The sequence below is a fragment of the Glycine max genome, chromosome 18 (genome assembly GCF_000004515.6).
Source record: "Glycine max cultivar Williams 82 chromosome 18, Glycine_max_v4.0, whole genome shotgun sequence".
In the NCBI taxonomy this organism is placed as follows: domain Eukaryota; kingdom Viridiplantae; phylum Streptophyta; class Magnoliopsida; order Fabales; family Fabaceae; genus Glycine; species Glycine max.
The window spans coordinates 30,588,682-30,614,789 of NC_038254.2; the positions used below are offsets into that span (position 1 = coordinate 30,588,682).

At 36.7% G+C, this 26,108-nt stretch overlaps 1 protein-coding gene and 1 long non-coding RNA gene across 2 annotated transcripts; one reads left to right on the forward strand and one right to left on the reverse strand.

Moving 5' to 3' along the window:
- Positions 1–385: 385 nt before the first annotated feature.
- Positions 386–3,066, forward strand: LOC106797184 (uncharacterized). Its single transcript, XR_001386327.3, has 2 exons — positions 386–720; positions 2,743–3,066. It is a non-coding gene; the product is annotated as an uncharacterized lncRNA (long non-coding RNA).
- Positions 3,067–24,967: 21,901 nt separating this feature from the next.
- On the reverse strand, positions 24,968–25,863 carry LOC121173939 (uncharacterized). Its single transcript, XM_041011793.1, has 4 exons — positions 25,761–25,863; positions 25,215–25,688; positions 25,068–25,130; positions 24,968–24,972 (listed from the first exon to the last, which is right to left on the reverse strand). Exons 1-4 carry the CDS (start codon positions 25,861–25,863, stop codon positions 24,968–24,970), a joined length of 645 nt encoding a protein of 214 aa, XP_040867727.1.
- Between the last annotated feature and the right edge of the window lie 245 nt (positions 25,864–26,108).

Genomic DNA, 26,108 nt, shown 5'->3' on the forward strand with positions numbered 1-26,108 from the left:
AATAGTGAGTTTTTTTTAAAAAAATTAGGAATTTTGGTTATTAGGATCACCTTTGAATCTATGCTAAATATTTGATAAATAGTGTCATTTTGGAGAATATCAATTGTTTTAATTTGATTTAATGCAAATATGTAAGACCCTCACTTTTTGCATACAAATTCCTCACTTGCTCTACTATAAAACCCTCCATTTATAGCTGGTGATCCTCCAAGAACTATTCCTATCAAAGGAAACCCTAGGAACTGAGCCACTACCAATTGTACGAGGAATGACATATATTCTGCTTGGTGAATATGGTGCATACCTCTAATACATCCAGTATTATAAATGCACCTTCAAAATTTAACTTCAACTAATATTAACATTGGGTTTGATAGATTTTTAATTGTCTAAAATTTCTAAAAAAATACACATTTAAACTAAACTTTTGAAATACATAAATGTAATCCTAACAACTTTGCAAATAAGTAATTGACTGAATGATAGCCCTACAGTCAATGAAATCCTGACAACTTGCATGACTTTGAGTCGATGAAATTTGCGTTAGACCAATGAAATTTGAGTGAATGAAATTAGTGATGGAATTTGCGGTACTGATTTGCAGATCATGGTTAGGACCAAAGGATTAGGTCGTGCCTTAGGTCACGTTATTGGTAGAGGTATGGGCAGAGGAGATCGTGATGATTCCGATGATGCTCCACAACGTCGATGACGGGAGAGGTATTTATAATATTGAATTTTAGTTAGTTGTTAATTATACTTTATGATTGAAATTTGTTTTCCTTTAAAAGATGATGTTAACGAATTGTGTGTTCCTTTATACTTCAATTCAGGAGTGTCCTGAGTTGAAGCTGTCCTCTCACGGGAGGAAGGTCCATAGTTTAGGCAGGCTTGTCCCTGCCATTGAGGGACTAGTTGCTAGGACAGGACTAAGTCCTCTGATTGCGTGTTCGGTAGACATTGGTGATCGGAGACTTTTGTCTTCGTTTGTTGAGCGGTGGCACCGAGAGACGTCTAGTTTCCATCTCCCTATGGGAGAGGTGACGATCACATTGGACGACGTCTCGTCTCTTCTGCATCTACCCGTGATTGGCGACTTGCATGCCTTTCAGCCCTTGCACGTAGATGATGCGGTACAGATGCTGGTGGACTTATTGATGGTCTCTACAGAGGCTGCCAGGGCTGAGACTGGACAGTGTCGTGGACCGTACGTACGCCTGCAATGGGTACGTGATATCTATGAGCGCCGATGCCAGGCAGGTCATTTGATGTAAGCTCCATTGGAACTTGTAGGCCTAGGATCTTCTTTATCAATGGATTCCTTTGCTTCTTGGAAGATGAATGTCAGCGCAATGGAGAACGAAGAGAGAGAGGAGACGCCACTTCAAGGAGAAGATGAGTCTAGAAGAAGCTCACCACCATAGGAGGCCATAGATAAGAGCTTGGAGGAAGAAGGAGATGAATGAAGGGAGAGGAAGAGAAGAGCACGAAATTTTGTGCTCTAAAAGAGCTCTGAAATCTTAAGTTTAATTTTCAACTGATCAAAGTTCAAAAAATGCACACACATGACCTCTATTTATAGCCTAAGTGTCACAAAATTGGAGTGAAATTTGAATTGAATTCAAATTTCACTTGAATTTGAAATTGAATTTGTAGAGCCAAAATTTCACTAATTATGATTAGTAAATTTTAGTTATGGTTCTGCCCACTAATCCAAGATCAATTCCAAGATTTTCCACTAAGTGTGCTTATGTATCATGAGGCATGTAAAGCATGAAGGACATGCACAAAGTGTGACTATATGATTACAAATCTTTTTAGAGCAATTTTAAAATTTTCTCACTGGTAATCAATTACAAATCTTTGGTAATTGATCACACATTTATGTAATGAGGAGTCATGACTTTTCAATTTGAATTTTTGTAGTTTCGTTACAGGTAACGATTACAGATAAGTGGTAATCGATTACAACTTTCAAATTTCAAATTTCAAACTTTCTGAAAAAGCTTTTTTTTAAATAATTTTGCTTTTGGTAATCGATTACAATGTCTGATAATCGATTACCAGTGGAAAAATGTCTTTTTCAGAAAATGTTAAAAATATTTTGAAACCTTTTTATTATCAATTTAAAAACTATGTTGTGATGCCAAACCTTTGCAATCACTAAGAAACTCTTTTAACAAAGATAGACTAAGACTTAGCTTTCTTCTTGATCTTTGTTTTCTTGGTCTTGATTTGGACTTGAAATAAAACTTGTGTTGCTTTTGTCTCATCATCAAAACCTTCTTCATACGCATACGTTCACAAATCCTATTTTCATAAATTTCTTGGTGGTATTATTAGTGAAAATATATTCGTCAGATAACCATTTCAATTTTGGGGTATTTGATTTATATAAACACACTTTACTATTGTTTGTGGTTGTTGTCAACACACATTATTACACTGAAACAAAATGAATATGGACCATGTACTGTTATCAAATTGCATTGTTTCTATACTCCTTTGTTTTTGATTGATGTACCATGTAGTCTATTATGAATCCAATTTTTCATGTTCATATTTCATCTTTGTTATGCTACCCTTCAAAAGTGGGTTTTCAGAAATTAATTTGCACTTTTATTAGATTTTAACATATGCTATAAAGTTTGAGCATTGAACACTAATTGCTGATTTTAACACCTTTATCTGTCTAATTTTTAAATTCTTTCATATCTAACATGAACTTAATGTTAATTTCAGGATATGCATAATATAGCATGTATTATTTTATGGAAGAAAAAACGTTCACCCACCTAATTTTGGAAGATGTTGCGGAATGTTGGATTGTATACAATGATTGGAGAAAGTCAGCAAAAATTGACTCTGGATGGAGGACTTTTGCTCAATAACAAAATTTGTAGGCTGGAATACAAATTATCTTTGAGTTTCCAGATCCACTAGCTAATTTCATTTTGTTTTGGATATGTTTATAGCTTAAGTACATTATAGTTGTTGGATATGTAGATTTTTGTTTATAACTCTTCATGATGTAATTTTTGAGATATGCTGGTTGGAATCTTGCTACAAACAATCTTTTTAAATTTATCATTTTGTCAATAGACAATTTGTCATATAAAATGTGTTGTGTTTTGCTTGATTTTGAAATCAATTTTAACATCTTTATCTGAAATATTTTATTTTATATTAATTTTAGTTTTCCTTTTCTAAGTTTCCAATCAAGTGCCAAAAAATTATGTGTGATGTTATAACTATACTGTAGATTTAATTATGTGTGATTTTGGGGTATTGAACTAGTATTAAATTAAAAAAATAAGATAAACTATAAAATATCATTTAGCCTATATTTAATAAGTTCTTGTTTACGAGGATTTGTGTCATAAATTTGATAATAAAATTTATTACAATAAACAAAAATTTATTTTGATAAGCTTCAATAAAACCTTAAGTTCAAAAACTTTATAAGAGTCTTGAACTCTTTTTATTAGCTGAAATAAGCTTCTAATTAACTGTTCTAAATTCTGTCAAAAATAAAAATAAACTCTTCCAAATGTCTCTTAGAGTGCGTTTGAATAGAAAATTTTAACTAAAGAAACTAATTTATCAGAGAATTTGAATTTCCGTAATTTAGAATTCATTGTTTGAATGTTTTTTATGAAAAATTTAAAATTTTGGAATTTTAAAACAGAATTTTGAACAACTAAAAATCTGGAATTTCAATTTCCTTCTAAAAGGTGAGAAATTGAAATTCTCTTATTACAATCTTCTTCAAGAAACACCGTTTTAGCTTTTAAAATATTGATCGAGTGTGAGCATAGAAGAACACATATAACTAGCACATCAATTATATCTTCTCTTTTTTTTTTCATTCATTTTTTTCATCCTCATAATTTTAATTTTTTTTATCCATACACAAAATTTTGAAAATAAAAAAATTTCAATTGAAGTATTTGAAATTCTTAAAATTTAAAATTTCTCAGAATTTTAAATTTCCACAGCCAAACATACTCTTAAGGTGCAGAAACTCAATGTTATAGTAAATCAGTTACATATACCCACGCTTTTGAATTATTTTCATGAGCCCTCCTTTTATTTTGTTTATTAATTTTACGAAAAATTATTTTTAAATGAAAAATATACTTTTATACCAATTTGGTTCAATCTTATCCAATCCAACTGGGAACAAGGATATAAACCTTTCCGCACGCCTTTCCCAAGTAAATTATGAATCAAACTCATTTTAAATCAATTAATATATAAAAAAAACCCTTAAAAAATTAAGAAATATAAGAATTCAATTATATTTTTAGTGTAAATATATAAGTTCAACTTTATAACCTCACTTTTATTATAACTTAATTATTATAGGGCGAATATATATATCCATAAATTTGTCTTGTCCTACTTATAGCTAGAGTTTAAATTTGGTCAAATCAACAAGTAAATCTAAAGTATGACTTTTTTTTCATGTCTATTATTAAGTAACTAATCTCAATTTGCATCTTTCTAATTTTCAAATCAACTTTGGCTAGGATATGATTCCTCCATTGACTTTATTATTAAAATTTCCCTTATTGATTCAAATTCTACAAAATTACGTTGAAAAATACACAAAAACCATAAGATTTAGAAGAAAGATAAAGTATTAAAAATCTAAATATTTTTAACCGTGTATATAGAAAAGATTTTATTAAGAAGGGTTGGTGATTTACATGCTTCAATTATAAAATGATTAAAAGAAAATTAAATCTTAATATTTCTAATCTAGCCTGAAAAAAAAAAAGACTTTGATTAGAGAGAGAACGCCCGTTTTTTAATAATTATATGCTTTAAAAGGATTGGCTAGTTTTATGCTAGTAGTCTATGTACATTGAAACGTAAGTAACATATCTTCAATAAAAAAAAAATTGATATATGGCAATTTCCTTTATGTTTTATCTTTACTTTTTGTCACTTTGTTTATAGCTGTAAGCCTTTAATTTTAAGTCTTTATTTTCGCTTTTATCAGCACTTGTACTGGTTGAGCTCTAAAATAGGGACTTTCTTTAATAGGCTAAGGATCCAAAGTAGACAACTAAAGTTTGTTCCTTAGCTAATCAATTGAGCATGAGAATGTGAATTAAAGTTGGAGTTAATTAATATGCTCGGGTAATCAAAGAAAAATTGCAAACAAGAAGAGAATTATAATCCGTAAATTGGCCACCAAAAAGAACAATTAGGAAGAAAATGAAAGCCCCTGTCCTTGTCGTTTTACGTGTTTCATTATTCAGTAAATCAAAGAATACTCGAAAAAAATCAAAGCCTAATGGCCCCACAAAATATAAAGAATTTAATTTTTTTTTTGTTTTCAATACAAAATCCTCGGAAATATTGGCAAGAGATATTTATTTCCTCTATTCTTTGTTTGTTACGCATGAAAACTAATGGACTGATAGAGAATGATGGAAAAAGGAAATAAGTCTCAATAATTCCATCATTCGATGTCAACATGAGAGGAAAGAATAAAAAACAAAAACACGTGAGACCCACTCTTGTAGTAATCTCTTTATGTTGGGAGAGAAAGGAGAAAAAAAAAGTTGTTTTAGGAAAAAATACTAAAATAACTTTATTTTTCTTTTGCTTAAAAGATGCATGTTTTATTCTTTTTTTTTAAAAAAAAAAAAAACTTACAAAATCACCTTTTTTTTTAAATTCATTTTTTTCTCTAAATGAAACATGTCATTACATTAATCAAACCCCTCCTAACATATTTGAATGCCGCAAAGATTGTTCTTTTCATACTCATTGTTACCTAATAACATCAGATTGAATCCACATAACCAACACTTATTTATAATTATAAAATTATTCAAAAATTCTTGGCATGTTCTTGAAATACCAAGTTTAGTTCAACGGTGTTCCTTATCATATTTGTGATTTCTTTGTTTTGAGTTTGTTACAACCAAGTAGTTTATTTGGCCTTTGAAACCCTCAGTTAGTGGGCACTAAGGCAAAATGGAGATGGGAACTCATGAGGGAGAAAGGAAGGTTATGAAGTGAGATTTTTTAGTCAAAATATGGAGGATGGAAAAGTCTTAATTGGAGATTCAACTAAAATCTTCAATTTGGTGAAGAGATTTGTGCAAAACATGTGGGGTTTCAAATGATTCTATAACATCCTTGATTGTCGACTTCTCGGCAGCTCGTATACTATGACACTTCACGCGGTGACACTTCACTTAACTTCTCGTTGGTCAGAATCCTCCACCGATCAAAAGCCTTCGTAGGTAGCCCTTTCCAAGACTTCAAAAATCAGCTTTTCCTGCTTTCAGGATCAATGATTGTCCCCATAAACCAACACGAGACTTTTCAGCGTGGCTTGTCTTCACTCACACGCTTTCTGGGAAACTTTCCAGAATGTCACCCATCCCATAATTACTCCAAGTTAAGCACACTTAACTATGGAGTTCTTATGTGATGGGCTACTGAAAAGTAGATATATCTTGTTTGTATAGGAAGTACTAATTGATTCATTTAAGTCATCAACAACTGCATAATTCCATACCTGCTTAGCCTTCAGATCTTTCTCTTTCTGGTGTGATTCATTGGGGTGTTACAGATTCTAAATGTTTTGATTTCATGGTGGTGTGGAAAGCGGGAAAGGGTGATACAATTAATTTTTGAAGAGATCATTGGGTGGGACAACAACCTTTTGGCCAATGAATTTCCTAGATTTTTTCTAAATCCTACACAAAAGAAGGAAAATGTCTTAAACATGGTAGAGTGGAAGGAATGTGGAGGTGGAATTTCAATTTTCATAAAGAGTGGTTTTTATGGGAGAAGGAGATTCATGATAGGTTTTGTTTGGTGCTAAGGGGAGTTTCGCTACATGTTGAAGAGGTGGACTCGTGGCTATAGTTGCAAGATCAATACGGTAGCTATAGTGTCAAGTCATCATATGTGGTTTTAAGTGATAGATTGTTTGGCTCAACAATGGATGATATTTTGGCTCACACTTGGAGCTTGAAAATCCCTCAAAGATAAGTATTTTTCTTTGGACACTTGTTAGAAATTAGCTACTAAGTGGTGATAATTTGGCAAGGAGAAATGTGGTTGTTGGTAATGGTGTGTTTGTTTTGTCAAAATAAAGAGGAGTTTGTGATGCACACATTGTTTTATTGTCATTGGGATGAGGATATATGGAAAACATGTTATTATTGGGTGGATCTAAAAGTTGCTTTCTCAACTTCTATCAACATGCACTATAGCCAACATGTTTTTATGCTCGAGAATAAGGAAAAACAAGCACGGTGGAGATTGGTTTAGTGTAGCATTGCATGGTCCTATGGAACAATAGAGATAGCATTTTTTTCAATGGTCATGTATTTCAAAAACAAAAAGTTATGGCAGAGGTTCTCTTCTACTGCTGGTCATGGCTAAAGAATTTTGATAATTCTTTCTCTTATTCGTATGTGTAGTGGTGTGTAAGTCCAGGTGTTTGTTTGATGGGGTAGTGATTTGTACACATAGGGTGGGTAGTGAGTTGGATTGCCTCAATTGGGGGTGTTCTTGTAGCTATATCATGCCTCAGATCAAGGAGACCTAACCAAACAGATTCAAGTGTAAAAGTGTCTAAGTGTGAATTTGTCCATCCTAGGGTTTAGCTTAGGTTTATATATATTTAGCTGTATTGATTGGGTAGTAGTATCTTAGGAAAAGACATGGGTAACTGGCGTAACGGTTAACCCAAGATTCTTGGGTATGCATTCATGGTACATTACTCTCCAATTAATTGATGTAACGACTAGCCTAAGATTCCCGGGCACATATTCATGGTGCAATACTCTCCAACTATGTAATGCCTATCTTAACGTTCAAATAGGCCTTAGTCAATTTGCATCTAAAGGGTTTAATTAGGACTTACCGAGTGTGGATATAGACGATGGTCGATCGACTAGGCCAAAGGTGTAAGACCTTGAACGAGTCACATAAGAATGAGAGGGATCTAGAGGCTGTACAGGTACGCGATTGTATAGTTGAGGATGACTTAAAGGAATTAATTGGTACTACTTATACAAACAAGATGCATATACTTTTTGGTAAGAACTCCACAATTATGCGTGCTTGACTTGGAGTAATTATGGGATTAATAACCTTCTAAGAAGTTTCCTAGAAAGCATGTGAGTGAGGACAAAGCACGTTGAAAAGTCTCATGTTGGTTTGTGGGAACCTGAAACTGGCCAAATACAGGCTAAAGGCCCAAGTGGAGAAGGACGAAGGCCCAAGTGGAAAAGGACAAAGCCCCTGAGTGGAGAAGGATGAAGGCCCAGAGGCAGAGGCACTACCAAGACTACTAATTAATGATGAGAATCCTGAAACTGGCCAAATACAGGCTAAAGGCCCAAGTGGAGAAGGACGAAGGCCTAAGTGGAGAAGGACAAAGCCCCCGAGTGGAGAAGGATGAAGGCCAAGAGGCAGAGACACTACCAAGACTACTAATTGTTGCTGAAGGCCCAAACTAACTTGAAGGTCCAAGTTAAATAAGTTTTCAGTTATAATTTTTTATTTATTGTAATTTTGGCCCAAACTGTTTGGAAGGCCCATGTCTATTTTTATCTTTTTGTTCAGATATACTATAAGTATTTGTTTTTGTTTTCAATAAAGAAACTTTTGGCATTTTTCATAAAATTGGGTGAGAGTTTCTCTCTAGGTTCCTTGTTGAACCAATTATCAGACTTATCAAGGTAATCCTTGTGGCGTCTACCCTGACTTATCTTCCTTCACCGGAAGTGGCGTCTATCCTGACTTATCTTTCTTCACTGGAAGTGGCGTCTACCCTGACTTATCTTCCCTCTTTGGAAGTGGCGTCATCTAAATCTCCATAGCCGGTATCAAGCGATCCGCTCCTAGTCAGGTTCACATCATCTGGTATCAGAGCTTCGGCTCTTGATACAGGTTCTATCCTATCCTATTTTTTTTTCTTCTCTTTGTAATTTGTCCAGGTTCGTGTTTTGTCCTTGTTCTGTTATTTGTTACTTGTAGAGGGTTATGACCATTGGAGTGTTATGACCAATGAGGAGTTGAGTGAAGTGTCATAGTGTGAAAGCTACCAAGAAGTCGACAATTAGGGGCATTACAAATGGTATCAGAGCAGACCTCTCTCCTAGTATAGGCCAGAGTCCTTGACCCTCCCTTTGCGGTTTCGTCGAGGTAACTGTGATTTCTATGCCTTCTTCTAGCCTACCATTGTATCTCTTATGATTTGGTCATCATTATTGGATGTTCTTATGTTTCCTTTTAAAAACCCTTGAAAATGAGACGTTATAAAAATTTTCTTTTCATAAAATTGATTTCATTTTTGTGACCTTTGTTGAACCTCGATCACATTAGCATGATCGGAATTTCAAAATGATGTCTCTTTGATGTGGACTCCAAAAACACCATTTTAGCCCCTTTTTAAATTGAACGGGTATTTGATCCCAAATGTTAAAATTGACCCTGTCTTTGAAATCTATACCGAATTGTCTTCGATTTGGTATATAGAGCTCTACATTTGTACCAACAGACGTGAACCTAAGAGATCTCAAAACAACGCTACAAGGAGCTAACGACAGGATATAGATAGGTGAGGGGAGTTTATGGCTTGTTTTTAGCTTTTGATACCATAGTTGGGGTCTGGCAACCCAATTATGGGGTTGTATGTTTGTCCTTGTTGCATGTTGGTTTTCAAGGAGAAATTGTGTTTTAAACTAATGGGATGTGATATATTTGTTATTGATGAATAAAACTGTGAATATTATTGGGTGGATCTAAAGGATTATATTGGTATAACTGCATGTAACTGTAGTTTGTTGAATTTATTGAAAATGTTGATCGATTCTAATGCATGTTAATTTGTTTTGCAGAGAGAAAAACAAAAAAGGTGATGGCTCCCACAAAGCGTGAGATGGCATGACTTTTGGCCAAAAAGGAAAAGAAGGAACAGGAAATTGTTATTGTTGCAGTGAATGTTGTTAGTAGGTCAGCCACTCCAACTACCCCTCAAGGAAATGCTAATGTGGTTGAGGATGCCCTTAAAACTTGAAAAAGAGCTCAGACCTAGGTGGAGCAATAAGATTACATTCAGGTTAATTCTGAAGAATTAAATGGTTATCCTATGGCTTCAACGAAGTTAGGTGGTCAGTTTCTGCTTGAGGCAATAGGGGAGAACTGGAATCCTCAAGAGTTTGCTAATCCTATAAATGAAGTTGTGTCCTTTTGAGACATTGCTTTTCCCCACTCTGTGCATAGTTATACTCATAACTTGCCAGAAGTTGCCCACCCTATGTTGGAAAAACATAGCTCCATCAGCATTGTAAAAGAGGTGCATGTGGAGGCCAATCAACCAATTGTGATTTTATGTGAAGTGGAAGATCGAGGAAGGGAATTAATGAAAGAGATAAAGGAATTTCTAAAAGAAAGGGATCATCTAGCTGCTAAGGCTGAAAAACTAAGGAAGGGTGTTGCCAATGTGAAGGTTGTCCGAGTCGCCTTTGATCAAGCTAAGGTTAATAGGACAAAGGATTTTGGGTGGAGAAGGAAAATGAAGTGTTCACCAGTCTAGAAACTATAGAAAAAGGATAAAATTGAGCTTCAAGAGAAGGTAACTACTTTGGAAACTCAGGTTACATTGACCACGGACAAAATTGATAGGTTGAAAGGCGAACATGTTACGACAAATATTGAATCAGGTGAGCAATTTGTTGTTGGATTTAGCGCTACTATGGAGCAAGTTAAGGTCTTAGTAGGAAATATGAACTTTGATATGGTCGGCCCATTCAGAGAAGTAGTAAATGGGGATACTGTGGAGGCAGCCAACAGAGACGAAAAAAATCAACTTTATTTTTTTGTTGAGTTCCATTAGTTTAGGAAGTGTTGGCCTTAAAAACACTTTGTTCCCTCATTCAGTTTGTCTATTTCAATTTGATCATATAGATATTCAATTGCAAATATTAAAATATTCTAAGTTTCAAAAGTTACAAAATGATTATATGAATACCAAGTTGCCAATAAATCATGTCGATATCGAGTTATAAACATTAAATATTTTGTTAAAAAAGCTAAAAAGTTTGCAAGTTGAGCATATTGATATCGACTTATGAACACAAATTTTTATAAGTTAAATACTTGTACTTTTATGAATCATTCGTCTATCAAGGGGCTAAAATAAAGAACATAATGTTGCTAAGTTAGAATCACAATTTTGAATAATTAACAGATGGTCGAGATCACAAAAATAAGAACAAGAAATTGCACTGAGATGGTCGGTTTTAATTTGTTTTAAGATGTGTCGTATCCGACCATGTGTGTTTATACCATGGTTGGTTTTTATGTCATGTCAAATTCGACCATGTGTATTTATACCACGGTCATTTTTTTGTTGTGTTGAATCGTCTTGAATTTGACCATGTGTGTTTTGTAATAGTGAACATGATATATTCGAATGTCGAGCATACTTTAATTGAATTGTAATACTTGGTAATTCAAAACATCAACAAATAATATTAGCTAAAAGCATACCAAATAATATTAACAGAGACCAATCGATTGAGTGTGATTTTATGTGCAGTGAGAGATTAGACGGAAGCAAACATCCCAACAAGATTGGCACCTATCATTCCATCCGCGGCTCAAGTAAGCATACCAATGTGGTTGGCACCCTTACTTGTTCCGATCACCACTTTATTGAAAGGAAAATAGAACAAGAAATATGAAAAAATGAAAAGGAAAAAATGCACCTACACGACAATTATCAACTATAGTAGAATTGAAGGATGGAAGCATTCCATGTACTTGGAAATATATAACCTATTAATGTACTAAGTTTGTATGTTCCTCTTCCAATGACTTGGGTAATACTATAAGGTTTGACCCACTTAAGAAATAGTTTGTTCAAGATTTGATTTGGCTGGGCTTTTTTCAACACTAAGTCACCTTCCTTGAATTCCGTAGGGACAACATGGGAATTATAGTTCCTCACAGCCCTCAGTTTGACTACGGCTTCTTGGCTATCGGCCAACTCCCTAATATCCTCTATAGTATCTTGTACCCCCTCAGTTAGTTTTTGCCTTAAAGTATCTCTTGGTCGGCTGTTTCCATGCTTGAAACATCTCAGATGTCGATTGTAATGACCCGCTTCATCACTACAATATCACTACTCTAAACCGCGTAAATTTCAATTTTTTAAAAGAAAACTCTGTTAATTTGCTTCTGAAAAATGAGAGTAAATTTTTCGTGATATACATTCACCAAACAACGCACAATTAATTAAATGGATATATATATATATATATATATATATATATATATATATATATATATATTAACTCGGTACACATCATTCACATAATGGAAAGTAAATTAGTTCATACATATAATTAAATTTGTGATTTACATCCTCAATTCAAAAAGAATTATAGAACTAGCTACAAAGGAGTTGATTAAATAAACACAGCTCTCTCCCAAAATAATCCCAATGTCATCACGTCACCTTGGCGGCTTCATAAAAGAATCTCGCGTCATGCACTTTACTGTTGTCCATCTGCTCCCACAAATGAAGGTTCGCGATCATCATAGGTACCAATCACATTGTACAAAAATTGCAAGTGTGAGTTTATTATAAAAGAAATCAACACAAAAAACAAATGACCATGATTAGTAAGAAAATATTAACAAATACCATAATCATACACAAGCATCCATTAGTCCAACATACACTCAACAAGTAGTCATCAGCCTTCCACAATTCCAATCAATCATGCTTAGTGTGATGTATGCACCTAATCTCAACTCTCAAATGCAATATGGTACCATTCGTCGGGAAATAGTCTAAGTGTGTCCACACAACACTCTCACTTAGGAAAACTAGGCAACAAGTGTCGAGGTCACCCTGTCGTGCACAAACAACTCCGCCCCCCCATGATGATCAGCCTGAGTCTCAAAAGAAGTTCCAAATTGAGTGACATCCCCCCAAGTACAAGTATTCCCTCTCATGAGAAACTACAAGTACTTGCTGACAAATTTTATACTATTTTCATGCAATACGAAGTATGAAACATGGGCACCATCAATGCACTAACCATGGATAATTAAAGATTCTAAGTCATCCCCCTCCAGAAATGCTTAAAGCTCTTTAACCGCTCTATTTCCCCCACCTGGGATATCCATCATGGTCATTGCATCCCCCATGTACATACATAGCATACATCATCACAATGATATTTTCAACATCAACAACATTTCATCTCAATATCATTATCAACATCAACATCATCTCATCTTAATGACACTATCAACAACAACAACATCATGTCATATCAACATAATCATCAATAACATGATTATCTCATATTAATATTATCATAAACACCAACATCGTCTTGTATCAATTATTATCAATATCATTTTCAATAACAAAATCATTCTCTATCAACATTATCATAAACATCAATGTCACCTAATATCAATTAATATGATCAATAATAGTATCATCAGTAAATCACATTCCGTACATACATACATATATAGTTCATGCTAGAGATTCACATTCCCCAGGTCTTCAAACAACACAAGTCTAATAATAACAATAATATCATTTATCAATAACAGACGTACACACATCCCATTAGTCGAAAACATTATTTTTCTTGAAAACCAGCATACACAGGGACAAACATATGGTCCCATAATTAGGTTTCCAATTATGGTATCAAAGCCATAAAATTATAATAAACTCCCTTCACCTATCGTGAGCTCTCCGTCAACTCCTCTCTGCATCGCTCAGAGATCTCTCTCATTCACATTCATTAGTCCAAACACAATGTTTTATATACCAAATCGAAGGGAATTTAGTATAGATTTCAAAAGAAAGGTTAATAATAACATTCTGGGTCAATTGCCCCTGTCAAAACAAAATGTGCCAAGGGGTGTTTTGGGTTCTACAACAAGGAGACATCATTTTGAAATTCCGACCACGCCAATATGACCGGGGTTCAACGAAGGTCACGAAAACAACATCAATTTTATAAAAAGATAGTTTTTACAACGTTTCATTTTCAAGGGTTTTTCAAAAGAAGTGTAAAAACATCCTATTACGGTGCCCAAAACACAAGAGACAATAAGAGAAGCTCAAACTAACTAGGAGAAAGACATAGAAGTCAAGATTAAATCAGAGAAACTATGAAAGAAAAGATTGAGGGCTTGTTCTCCACCGAATCCTTGAGGCAGATTCTGCTCCAATTTTTGTGGTGGCCACTAGTGGTCGTGGGTGGTGGAGGAGGAGTTTCTAGGATGGTTTGGCAGAGTTTTGAGAGAGGGAGGTATGAAAGTCGTGTTTTTTACGCTGAGGAATGTATTTATAATCTATAGTTCTTGCTTCTCGCTAAGTGAGATTCCATTTTTGGCTCTAAGCACAACTATTTGCACTGAGGGCGACAATTTGCGCTGAGCGTAATTCCCTCTCAAGTTGGAATTATGCTTAGCGTGCTTCTCGCGTAATTCCCTCTCAAGTTGGAATTGTTAACCCTCAAATCCCAACGGTCCGAATATGAAGATATGGGTTGTAAACCTACAGTCCAATTTTGAAGGTGATCCAACGGTTAACGAATCTAGGATCACAAGTTTATCAGAATAGATTTAGGTAAAACTTGAAATCTCATAATTTCGACTTAAGTCAATAAAACTCCACATAACTCAACATCCACATCAAGTAAATCACACATGGCTAATTCACACAATACCTCAAATCATCCAAGTCAATCACATAATCAAATAACATGAGAAATACATTTAAACATCAATTTACAATTAGAGAAATTTCAGGGCGTTACATTAATTGATGTCACCATGCTGCTAGTTAGGCATCCCACTAAGCACATCGCCAATCCTTAGCTGGTAATAACCTTAACCGCTTGCATTACGTGCCCAGGGATCTTGGAGCAATAGATAGATCAAATTTGATTATCCCATGTGAGAATATAGCATCGGTCAATTACTGTCGTAACCTACCCTTCGGCGGGAGGGCGACGCGGGGCTCACAGGTGTGTCTTCCAAGGGAGGAAGGCGCACGGAGTCGCCACCAACGTTTATTCGAGGAAAACGCTAGAAAAACCAGAACATGTGGTCTAAGAAATTTAATCGTGAAAGGTTCGAGAGTTGTTTTTACGCACGGGGAAGGTATTAGCACCCCATGCGTCCGTCACAAGGGACGGCAGCCTTCAATCAAGTGTGCAAATATGACTTCAAAATGATGTATTTTTCCCTTTTTTATGGTTTTTAGCTTTTTATGGACCTTTTTGTATTTTTTTTTATCTTTTTGTGGTCGACAAGGGTGTTTCCCTCACTCCTACGTATTCCTCAATTGCGATGAGGAAATTAGACCTACGTAGTTCTTTCAGAACTAAACGTTGGTTAAGTTGTTTTTATCTTTTTTTCGCAAGATATATTTTAACCGAACAAAATTCGTTTAAGGCATTGGACCATTTAAACGATCTTTTGGTTTTTGGAAAAGAGAGAAACATTAAGGCGTTGGACCATTAACGATCTCTTGGTTTTGAAAGGAAAGAAACGTTAAGGCGTTGGACCATTAACAATCTCTTGGTTTTTGAAAGCAGAGAAACATTAAGGCGTTGGACCATTAACGATCTCTTGGTTTTTGAAAGGGGAGAAACGTTAAGGCATTGGACCATTAACGATCTCTTGGGGTGGTCGACAAAAGTGAGGCTTTTGCTCCTACGTACCCTCAATTGCGATGAGGAAATCAGACTTACATAGTTCTTGCAAAAGTAGTAAAGTTATGAATTGATTTTATGCTTTTGAATGGTCCATGTTAATCGATAAAAGCAAAGAGGAGCATTTAAGGCGTTGGACCTTAAAACGGTTTTAAGTGACTTTTGTGGAGAAAGCTTGATTTGTGAGTTGATTTTAGCCTTAGTTTCACTTTGGTTATTAGTCAATTCATTCAAGGAAACTTCCAAAGAAAAATGTCCGATTGATTTTTTTGATTATTTTATTCAAAGATATTTTGATTATTTTATTATTATTATTTCAAGATATTTTGATTATTTTATTATTATTTTGCCTTTTTTTATTTAACTGAGGTTACAGCGTGAACGATCGGCTGGATTATATTTTAACAGTGATTAAACGAGATTACAACACAAATGATCGGTTGAAATTCATTTTATCATTTATTAGGCGAGATAACGACTTAAATAAACGGTAAAAAGGTCGTTAAAAGCGGAAGAAAAGAAAATCGAAAGTGAATGAGATGAAGATGAAAGCAAACAAAACAAGAAATGAATTGAAAGTCTCAGATTCAAACACTTACCGGTTGAAGACCGTGGAACGAACGAAGAACGGCGGAAAATCTTCACGCATTTGCTCACGGGAACGTCTCGGAAGCGTTACGGCAGCACCTCGGCTTGGATTTTCTTCCCGGAAACACGTTTTTTCACCCAAAACAGCTGAAATGCATATAGCCTAGGGTTCATGAACATTTTTGAAACAAGCCCCCTCCCCTATTTATATGGAAAAAGGGAGGTGCTTGCCGCCCGAAGGCTTCTTGAGAAAGATTTCTGAGCACACCCCAATTACTAAGTTCACCCCATTTTTCGTACTTTACGGAAAAGTTACGAAAGCCTTATGGGAGCGTTTTAGACTTGATTTTCCTCTTTTTTCTCTTCCCTTTCACCAATATTAAGTGAAATATGCTAACCCAAGGTTTTCAGAAATTTTACGAAAGCATTATAGAAGCCCCGGATGCCATTTTTTTAACAAAATGGAGGTGGTTGTCGCTCAGAGGCTTCTTGAGGAAGATTCCTAAATGCACCCCGTAATTGATAAGTTCACCCCCCTTTCTAGAATGTTCTGGATGAAGGTTCCTGAGCGCACCCCCTATGTTTGATAAGTTCACCCCCGCTTTTGTGTTTTTGGTTGTTTTCTTTCCGAAACGTCCCAGAACTTTACGAATTCCACCGTGATGAATGTTAAGCCTTCCGAAGTGATCATCAATGGTCCCCGGATAAAATTAGAGTGTAACAATTTAATTACACACACCCCACTTTGCTAAATACACTCCCATTTTTGTGTTTTTGGCCGAATTCTCCCTGAAACATCTCAGAACTTTACGGATTCCACTGCGATGGATGTTAAACATTTTGAGGTCGTCAAACGAAGGTCGCATGCCGATAAACAATGGTCCCCGGACGAAATTAGGGTATGACAGTTGTCCCTCTTTACTTATCTTTTATTGGAGATAAAAGGGAAGTAAAGATAAGAAACTAATTTCGTTCGAGCTGAATCTTTACCCTACCGGCCACTAGCGCAAATCCAAGCAGTAAGAGCCGTGAAGGCATGAAGGCATTGAAATTCCTTCTTTTCTCGTTTAAGACAATTTCAATTTCATTTTCACTCTTCTATTTTTTTAAAGCGTGCAAACAAAGGATGTCAAGTCCTACGAAGCACATTGGAAAAAGATATTAAAGTTTTTGAGGTGAAGACATTGTCGTCTTCAAAATGCAAATGAAGACATTGTCGCCTTTTGAAGGCATGCAATGACTGAAGACATTGTCGTTTTTGAAATGTAGATGAGGACATTGTCATCTTTGAAGGCATGCAATGACTGAAGACAATGTCATCTTCGAAATGTAAATGAAGACATTGTCTCCTTTTGAAGGCATGCAACGACAGAAGGCATTGTTGTCTTCGAAATGTAGATGAGGACATTGTCGCCTTTGAATGCATGCAATGATTGAAGACATTGTCATCTTCAAAATGTAAATGAGGGTCATTATCGCCTTTTGAAGGCATGCAATGACTGAAGACATTGTCGTCTTCAAAATGTGTGAGGACATTGTCGCCTTTGAAGGCATGCAATGATTGAAGACATTTTTGTCTTCAAAATGTGTGCGATTATCATATAGGGTGTCTCCGCATTTTTAATAAAAAGAACTCCCTTAATTTTGCTTATGGAAATAGAAGTAATTTCGTCCCACATACATTCATCCAACAACACACCATTACTTAAGTGAATATACATAATTATATAGAATAGTAACTCGGTACACGTCATACGCATAACGAAAATTAAATCTGTTCATAAGTATAATTAAAATCCAAGTTTTAGATCTTTAACCCAACAAAAAAGAACTTGAAAACCAACTATGAAGGAGTTGATTACAAAACACAACTCTCTCCCAAAATAATGCCAACGTCATCACTTCGGCTCGGCGGCTCCTCACCAGAATTTCACTTCCTGCACCCTGTTGTTGTCATTCTGCTCCCACGAACAATGTTCGTGATCATCACAGGTGTCAACCACACGATACAAAATTGCAAGGGTGAGTTCATTATAAAAAGAACCAATACCAATTCCAAATAATCACAATTAGCAAGGAACATAGGCAAACATGATGAGCATACACAACATTCATTATTCCACACTCATATCCAACAAATATTCATCATCCACATCCAACAATTACTCATCATTCATCCATGGACCCAATCAAGACTACACAGAATGATGCATGCACCTGACTCAAATACTCAGATGCAATGTGGTACGTACCAACAATAACCAAATCTCAGGAAATAGCCTAAGCGTGTCCACACGACACTCTCACTTAGGGAGCTGTGCTGAGTTTGTCGAGACCACCCGGGTGTGCACGTAACAGCCCCCGTCCCATAGGTGATCAGCCTGGGAGCCCAAAGGTATTCCCTACCAAGTGACAAGCCCCATAGTACAAAGTACACATGGCCACAGTTACTCTAACCACACTAGTTACCCACGTCTGGGCCATCCGACAAGGTCAGTGCACTCTACCCCCCATGACATACACTCCATATGACGTATGATCGTGGCCAAAAGCTAGTGCCAATGACCCTGGAAGGTCAGTGCACAGTGCCCCCCATGAACATACACAACATCCAATGTATGAACATGGCCAAAAGCTAGTGCCAAAGACCCTGGAAGGTCAGTGCACAGTGTCCCCCACGAACATACACAACATGCACATGCCAATGCATTTCCAACATCAATCAATATTCCATTTCCATGTCATTCTCAACATAAATATCATTTCGTCTCAATGACGTTATCAACAACAACAACAACCACATTTCATATTCACATAGTCATCAATAATAACAATCATGTTCACATGGTCTTTATTAACAGCGTCATCTCAAATCAATATCATCGTAATTATCATTATCATCACATATCTATTAAAAATCCACAATAGCGACATCAACAAATCAAACAAACACAACAATATCATTCATCACAATACATACATACATACATACATACATACATACATACATACATACATACATATATATATATATATATATATATATATATATATCGCATCCCATTTGTCAAAACATAGGTTCTCCTGAAAAACCAGCATGCATATGAATAACAATTTTTATCGCATCCCATTAGTTAAAACATAATTTTCTTGAAAGAAAAATCAGCATGCAACAGGGACAGGCAGATATCATCATAGCTAGGTTCCCTAACCCTAACTATGGTGTTAAAACGGTAAATTTTATAATAAACTCCCCTCACCTATTGTGAGCTACCCGCGGGTTCCTCGTCGTGTCACTTGGAGATTTCTTCTTCGTCCTTGCTCGTCGGTTCCACGCAAGCCTCTACCATGCCAAAACGAAGGAGACTTAATATGGATTTCAGAAAACAAAGCTAATAACAATGCTCTGGGTCAAACACCCGCGTCACTACATAAGAGCGCTGAGAGCATTTTGGGTTTTACAAAGGGATATCATTTGGAAGTTCCGACCACGCCAATGTGACCAAGATTCAGTGTAGGTTACGAAAATAACATGCATTTCATGAAAGGATAACTTTTACAAAGTCTCTTTGCTCTAGGGTATTTAAGAGGAAACGTAAAACATGCAATGGCAGTTCCAAAGTCATAAAAGATGAAAAGACAAGCTGAAACTAACAAGTAACAAGCATAGAACCATGGTTACCTCGAAGGAAAATGAAAGGTCAGATTAGGGTTTCGTTCTCTACCGAAATCGCAAGCCAAGTTGAAAGATTTCGCTTCGGTTGAAGGGTTCCTCTCGGTGTGGGTCTCAACGGAGAACAATGGCGGTTTGTGGTGGCTAATGGTGGCTGTGGGTGATGGAGAAAGTGCTTAGGATGTTATAAATGACTTTGGAAGAAATAAAGGAGAAGAAATGACATTTTTCCTAAGCTACACGAAAGCAAAGGCTGAAATGCTTAAATGAGAAATGCTCTCGGGAACGGAAGCTTCACGCACACTCCAGACATCTTCTCAAAGATCCCCATGGTCAGATCGTGTACAAATGTCTTGTGAAGCTGAAGACCAAATTTCGAGAAGATCCAACGGTTAACGGAGGCTCAGAAGCATTTTTACCGAGGCAGCTTCATGTAGCTTCCTCAAGAAGCTTCATTAAGAGGCTTTCTCAAGAAGCTTCCTCGTGGCTTCTTTGAGAAGTTTTCTCAAGAGGCTTCTTTGAGAAGCTAGATCCTTATCTACCCACACCTCTCTATTAATTAAATTAACCTCCTTGAAAATAATTACGGATAAAAAATAACACAACGAATATAATCAAACATCAAACATAATTACTAATAATATATAGATATATATCAGGGTGTTACAACTCTCCCACCCTTTCAAAAATTTCGTCCCTGAAATTTACCTTACTCAAACAAGGATGGGTGAGCTTCTCGCATCTGACTTTCTAATTCCCAAGTGGCATCTTCTCTTGATGCACCTCCCTAGATCACCTTGACCAACGGAATCTCTTTCCCTCTTAGGTGTTTTGTTCGCCTATCCTCGATCCTCAAAGGCAATGTTTCATATGTCAAATTCTCCTTCACTTGTACATCATCCAATTCAATCACATGGGATGGATCACAGATATACTTATGGAGTTGAGACATATGAAAGACATTGTGAAGATTAGAAAGAGACAGGGGTAATGCAATTTGGTATGCCATAGGGCCAACTCTCTTAAGAATTTGGAAAGGACCAATTAAGCGAGGTGTGAGTTTTCGAGATTTCAATGCTCGACCAACCCCAGTCCACGGAGTGACTCTCAAGAATACATGATCACCAACCTTGAATTCCAGATCTTTCCTCCTCTTATCATGATAACTTTTCTGGCTACTCTGAACAGTTCTCATCCTTTCCTGAGTTAACTTAACTTTCTCAGTGGTTTGCTGTACCACTTCTGGTCCTAAGGTGAGGCCTTCTCCGGGCTCTAACCAACATAGGGGTGTCCTACACCTTCTACCATACAAAGCTTCATAGGAAGTCATTCCAATGGTAGAGTGAAAACAGTTATTATAAGTGAACTCTATCAATGGAAGAAAACTCTCCCAACTTCCCTTCTGCTCTAAGACACATACCCTCAAAAGGTCCTCCAATGACTGAATGGTCCATTCAGTTTGGCAATCAGTCTGAGGATGGTAGGCTGAACTCAGTCTAAGCTTGGTTCCCAACGCTCTGTACAAGCTCTCCCAAAAATCTAGAGGTAAATCTAGGATCTCTATCAGATACTATGCTAGATGGCACACCATGTAACCTGACAACCTCACTTATATACAAGGTGGTCAACTTCTCTAAGGAAAATCTGATATTAATGGGAATGAAGTGAGCAGACTTAGTCAATCTGTCAACAATAACCCAGATAGAATCTAAACCTCTAGGGGTTTTAGGTAGTCCTACCACAAAATCCATGGAAATATTGTCCCACTTCCACTGGGGTATCTCTAAAGGTTGTAACTTCCCTGAAGGTCTCTGATGTTCTATCTTAGCCTTTTGACAGACTAGGCATGCATACACAAACTTACTAACCTCTCTCTTCATGTTGGGCCACCAAATCATCGTCTTTAAATCCTGATACATCTTGGTAGCACCAGGATGGATGCTCAAATTACTCCTATGTCCTTCCTCTAAGATCATCTTCCTAAGTTCAGGCACATTGGGAACACAAATCCTATCTTGAAGTCTCAAAACTCCATCTGATCCAACCTTGAAACTATTGTCCCTTCCTGACTCTATAGCCTCTAACCGAGTCCTTAGAAAAGGATCAATCTTCTGACCTTTCTTGATATCACCTAGTAACTCACTAGTGATCCTCAAAGTTCCTAATCTTACACTATTAGGAGTAACCTCACATGCAAGACTAAGGTCTCTAAACTGTTCCAGAAGATCCATCTCTCTAACCATCAAGGCAGACATATGTAGAGATTTCCTACTCAAGGCATCAGCCACTACATTGGCTTTACCGAGATGGTAGCTAAGCTCAAAATCATAATCCTTAAGAAACTCTAACCATCTCCTTTGTCTCATGTTCAGCTCCTTTTGACTAAACAAGTACTTAAGGCTCTTATGATCACTAAACACCTCGAACTTAGAGCCAAACAGATAATGCCTCCACATCTTAAGGGTAAAAAACACAGCAGCCAACTCTAGATCATGGGTGGGATAATTCCTCTCATGAGTCTTAAGCTGTCTAGAAGCATAGGCCACCACTTGGCCATTTTGCATCAACACTCTGCCTAAACCCATCTTTGATGCATCACAATACACCTCAAATGGTTCTCTCGGGTTAGGCAAAACTAGCACTGGAGCGGTCGTTAATCTTTCCTTAAGGGTCTGGAAACTATGCTCACACTGGGTATCCCACACAAAAGCTTGACCCTTACGAGTAAGTTTAGTCAAAGGTAGAGCCAACTTGGAGAAACCTTCTATGAATCTCCGGTAATATCCTGCTAAACCTAGAAAACTCTTAATCTCAAAAATAGACTTAGGACTCTCCCACTTAAGAACAACTTCTATCTTAGAGGGATCCACAGCTATACCCCCTTGAGATATCACATGCCCCAAGAAACTAACTTTCTCTAACCAAAACTCACACTTGGACAGCTTAGCATAGAGTTGTCGGTCCTTAAGGGTATGCAACACAATCCTCAAATGTTCTTCATGTTCCTCTCTAGTCTTGGAGTATACCAAAATATCATCTATGAATACTACCACAAAACTATCAAGGTAAGGGTGAAAAACTCTATTCATGTAGTCCATAAACACTCCTGGAGCATTAGTCACACCAAAGGGCATGACTAGATACTCATAGTGACCGTAACGGGTCCTAAAAGAAGTCTTTGGTATATCTTCAGACTTCACCCTAATCTGATGGTAACCTGGCCTAAGGTCTATCTTACTAAACACACACGCTCCTACCAGCTGGTCCATAAGGTCATCTATTCTAGGCAAATGGTACTTATTCTTAATCATTACCTTATTCAATTGGCGGTAATCCACACACAACCTCATGGTTCCATCTTTCTTCTTCACTAGCAACACTGGGGCTCCCCACGGAGATACACTAGGCCTAACAAACTGCTTATCCAACAACTCCTCTAACTGTTTCTTAAGCTCAGCTAACTCTATAGGAGACATCCTATAAGGAGCTATGGATATGGGTCCAGCACCAGGTACTAAGTCTATGGAAAACTCTCTCTCAGGTGGCAGACCGGATATATCTTCAGGAAACACTTCTGGAAACTCTCTAACAACAGGGAGGTCACACATAGAAACCTTTGTCTCTACTTCTAGGCTAGACAAGATCATGTACACTTGAGCATCTTTGATCGAGGCCGTACCCGAATCAACTAAACATGAAAATGCAATAACTAGGAAGTGATCCTAGGTCGTTTCCCAACGAGCAGTGACAAACCAAATGTTCATAATATACTTGCAGTAACAGTGATGATTGGGGGGGTTTGTTTGTTTTGTGATTAAAGAGCAGAACAAGTAAACTGGAATACGAAACTACTAATATTAAAAACGGGTTGTTTCCTCTGATTCAGAAGCCATTCTCTTATCCTGGGTTATGGAGAATTTGTCCCTAACAGTCAACCACTTAATCCAACCCTATTTCAATTTACTAAGCGAAAATCAACTTAGGGTTTTCAATACGTGATTAGGCACCACATACACCAGTTAGCCCTTCGTCCATTAAGCATGAACGCAAGTTAGGCTCAGAGGCAATTAATCGAACACGAAGCGTGCACTGATTAATATTCACGAATTTGGGATAACTGGTGAAGGGAAAACTGCCAGGAAACCACATTACAAGCGAAACCTCAAAGAGAGTTGGGCTTCGTCCTCAAAAGGAAACAACACCAGAAAATCTAGCCTTCCATGAATTCAAACAGAAAACGCAATTGAAACATGAAGTAGAAACGTAAATGAACAGAAACGTAAATGAACAGAAATGTAAATGAAACAGAAACGTAAATGAGAGTAGAAGAAGAAGCAAGAACGAAATTGTAATTAGAAGTAGAAAACGTAAAATTGAATTACGTGAATAGTAGCATCAAAGTAGGAAACGTAAAACCCTAAAACAAAAGCTCTGAATAATGAATAGCAAAATAGAATGCCCTGCACGAATCCCAAGGCTGCTATTTAAAAAGAGTCACTCAAAGTCACTGGGCCCTATTACAATACTCTGGCCCAAAACGAAATAAACACTAAACAACATAAAATAAAATTGCAAAATTTCCTAATTAGAAATTAACTAAGGTAAGCGCTGCTTTATTTGCCCTCTTCAAGTCCACAACCAAAATCCGGATTAAGCCCAATGTTTCATTAATTCCTGAAATTAGATTAAAAACATCAAATTAGCTAAATGGGCCCAAATAATAAAACTGCCTAATTAATTGACAATTAAGACCAATCAGTAATTAAAATGGTGCAAAAAGGGTTTAGAAAATAGAAGAAAATGATGGCACATCAATCTTCCTTTAAAGATGTCACAACTTGGTTGGCAGAGATAAACATCATATCCTTACTCACTCTAGAATCATCAAACACAACACTTTTTATCAAAACAGTTCAAGAAGACATGGTTGGAAGATAACCAGTCCATACCAAGAATAACATCAATCTGACTCAAGGGCAAACAAATCAAATCAATCAAGAATATCCTACCAGAAATCTCCACAAAACAATTCAAACACACATAATAAGTTAACACAGAACCACTAGTAGGGGTCTCTACCACTAGATCTTTATTTAAGGAAGACACAGAAAGCTTAAGTTTTCCTACACACAAACAGGATATAAAGGAATGGGTGGCACCAGAATCAAACAACACAAGTAACGAAATCCCATTTATGAAACATCTACCTTGGATTAGATCTTTGGATTTCAAAGCTTCAACACCATTAAGGGTAAAGACTCTTCCCGTGGCCTTTGGATGTCCAGTTTGACCATTCGGGCCTCCACCATTTTGCTCTTTCTTGAGTCGTGAACAATCTCTTTGAGTGTGTCCCTTTTGTCCATAATTAAAACATGTTACGCCTATATCAGGACAATTCGAGGAGATGTGCACTGGCTTACCACACCTATTACAAATGATATGAGTGGAGAAAGTATTGGGTTTGCTACCGCTACCACCTGCAAATCCCCTAGCAGCAGTCCTCTGATTGTCATGGCGGTTACCATATTGCTTAGGAGGAGTCAAATATGGTTTTCCTCGATGTTGAGGCCCATTCTTTTTGTTCCCCATTGGACCTGTACTCCTATAATAGGCCACCCTGTCTCGGGAGTCTTCATCCCAAATCCGACACATATTAACCAAAAGTGGGGACTGACGAACACCTTGGTAATTCACAGCTTGGTTCACTTCAGGTCACAAGCCATTTAGAAAATTTACACACTTGGAGCTCTCACCATCTCTCCCTTGATAATGGGGAAAGTACCTCATCAGCTCCTCAAACTTGGCTGCATATTCAGCCACAGTCATACTTCCTTGCTTAAGCTCCAAGAACTCCATCTCCTTCTTGTTCCTAACATCCTCGAGAAAGTATTTCTCCAAAAACACTCTCTTGAAAACATCCTAGGTCACATCTTGACCTTCGGCCTATAGGCATTGGCGAGTATTCTCCCACCAATACTCAGCCTCTTCCTCTAGAGTATATGCGCCAAAAGCAACATTTTGCCCCTCCGGACATGCCATAACTCGAAAAATTTTATCAATTTCCCTTATCCAGTTCTATGCACCATCAGGGTTGTATCCTC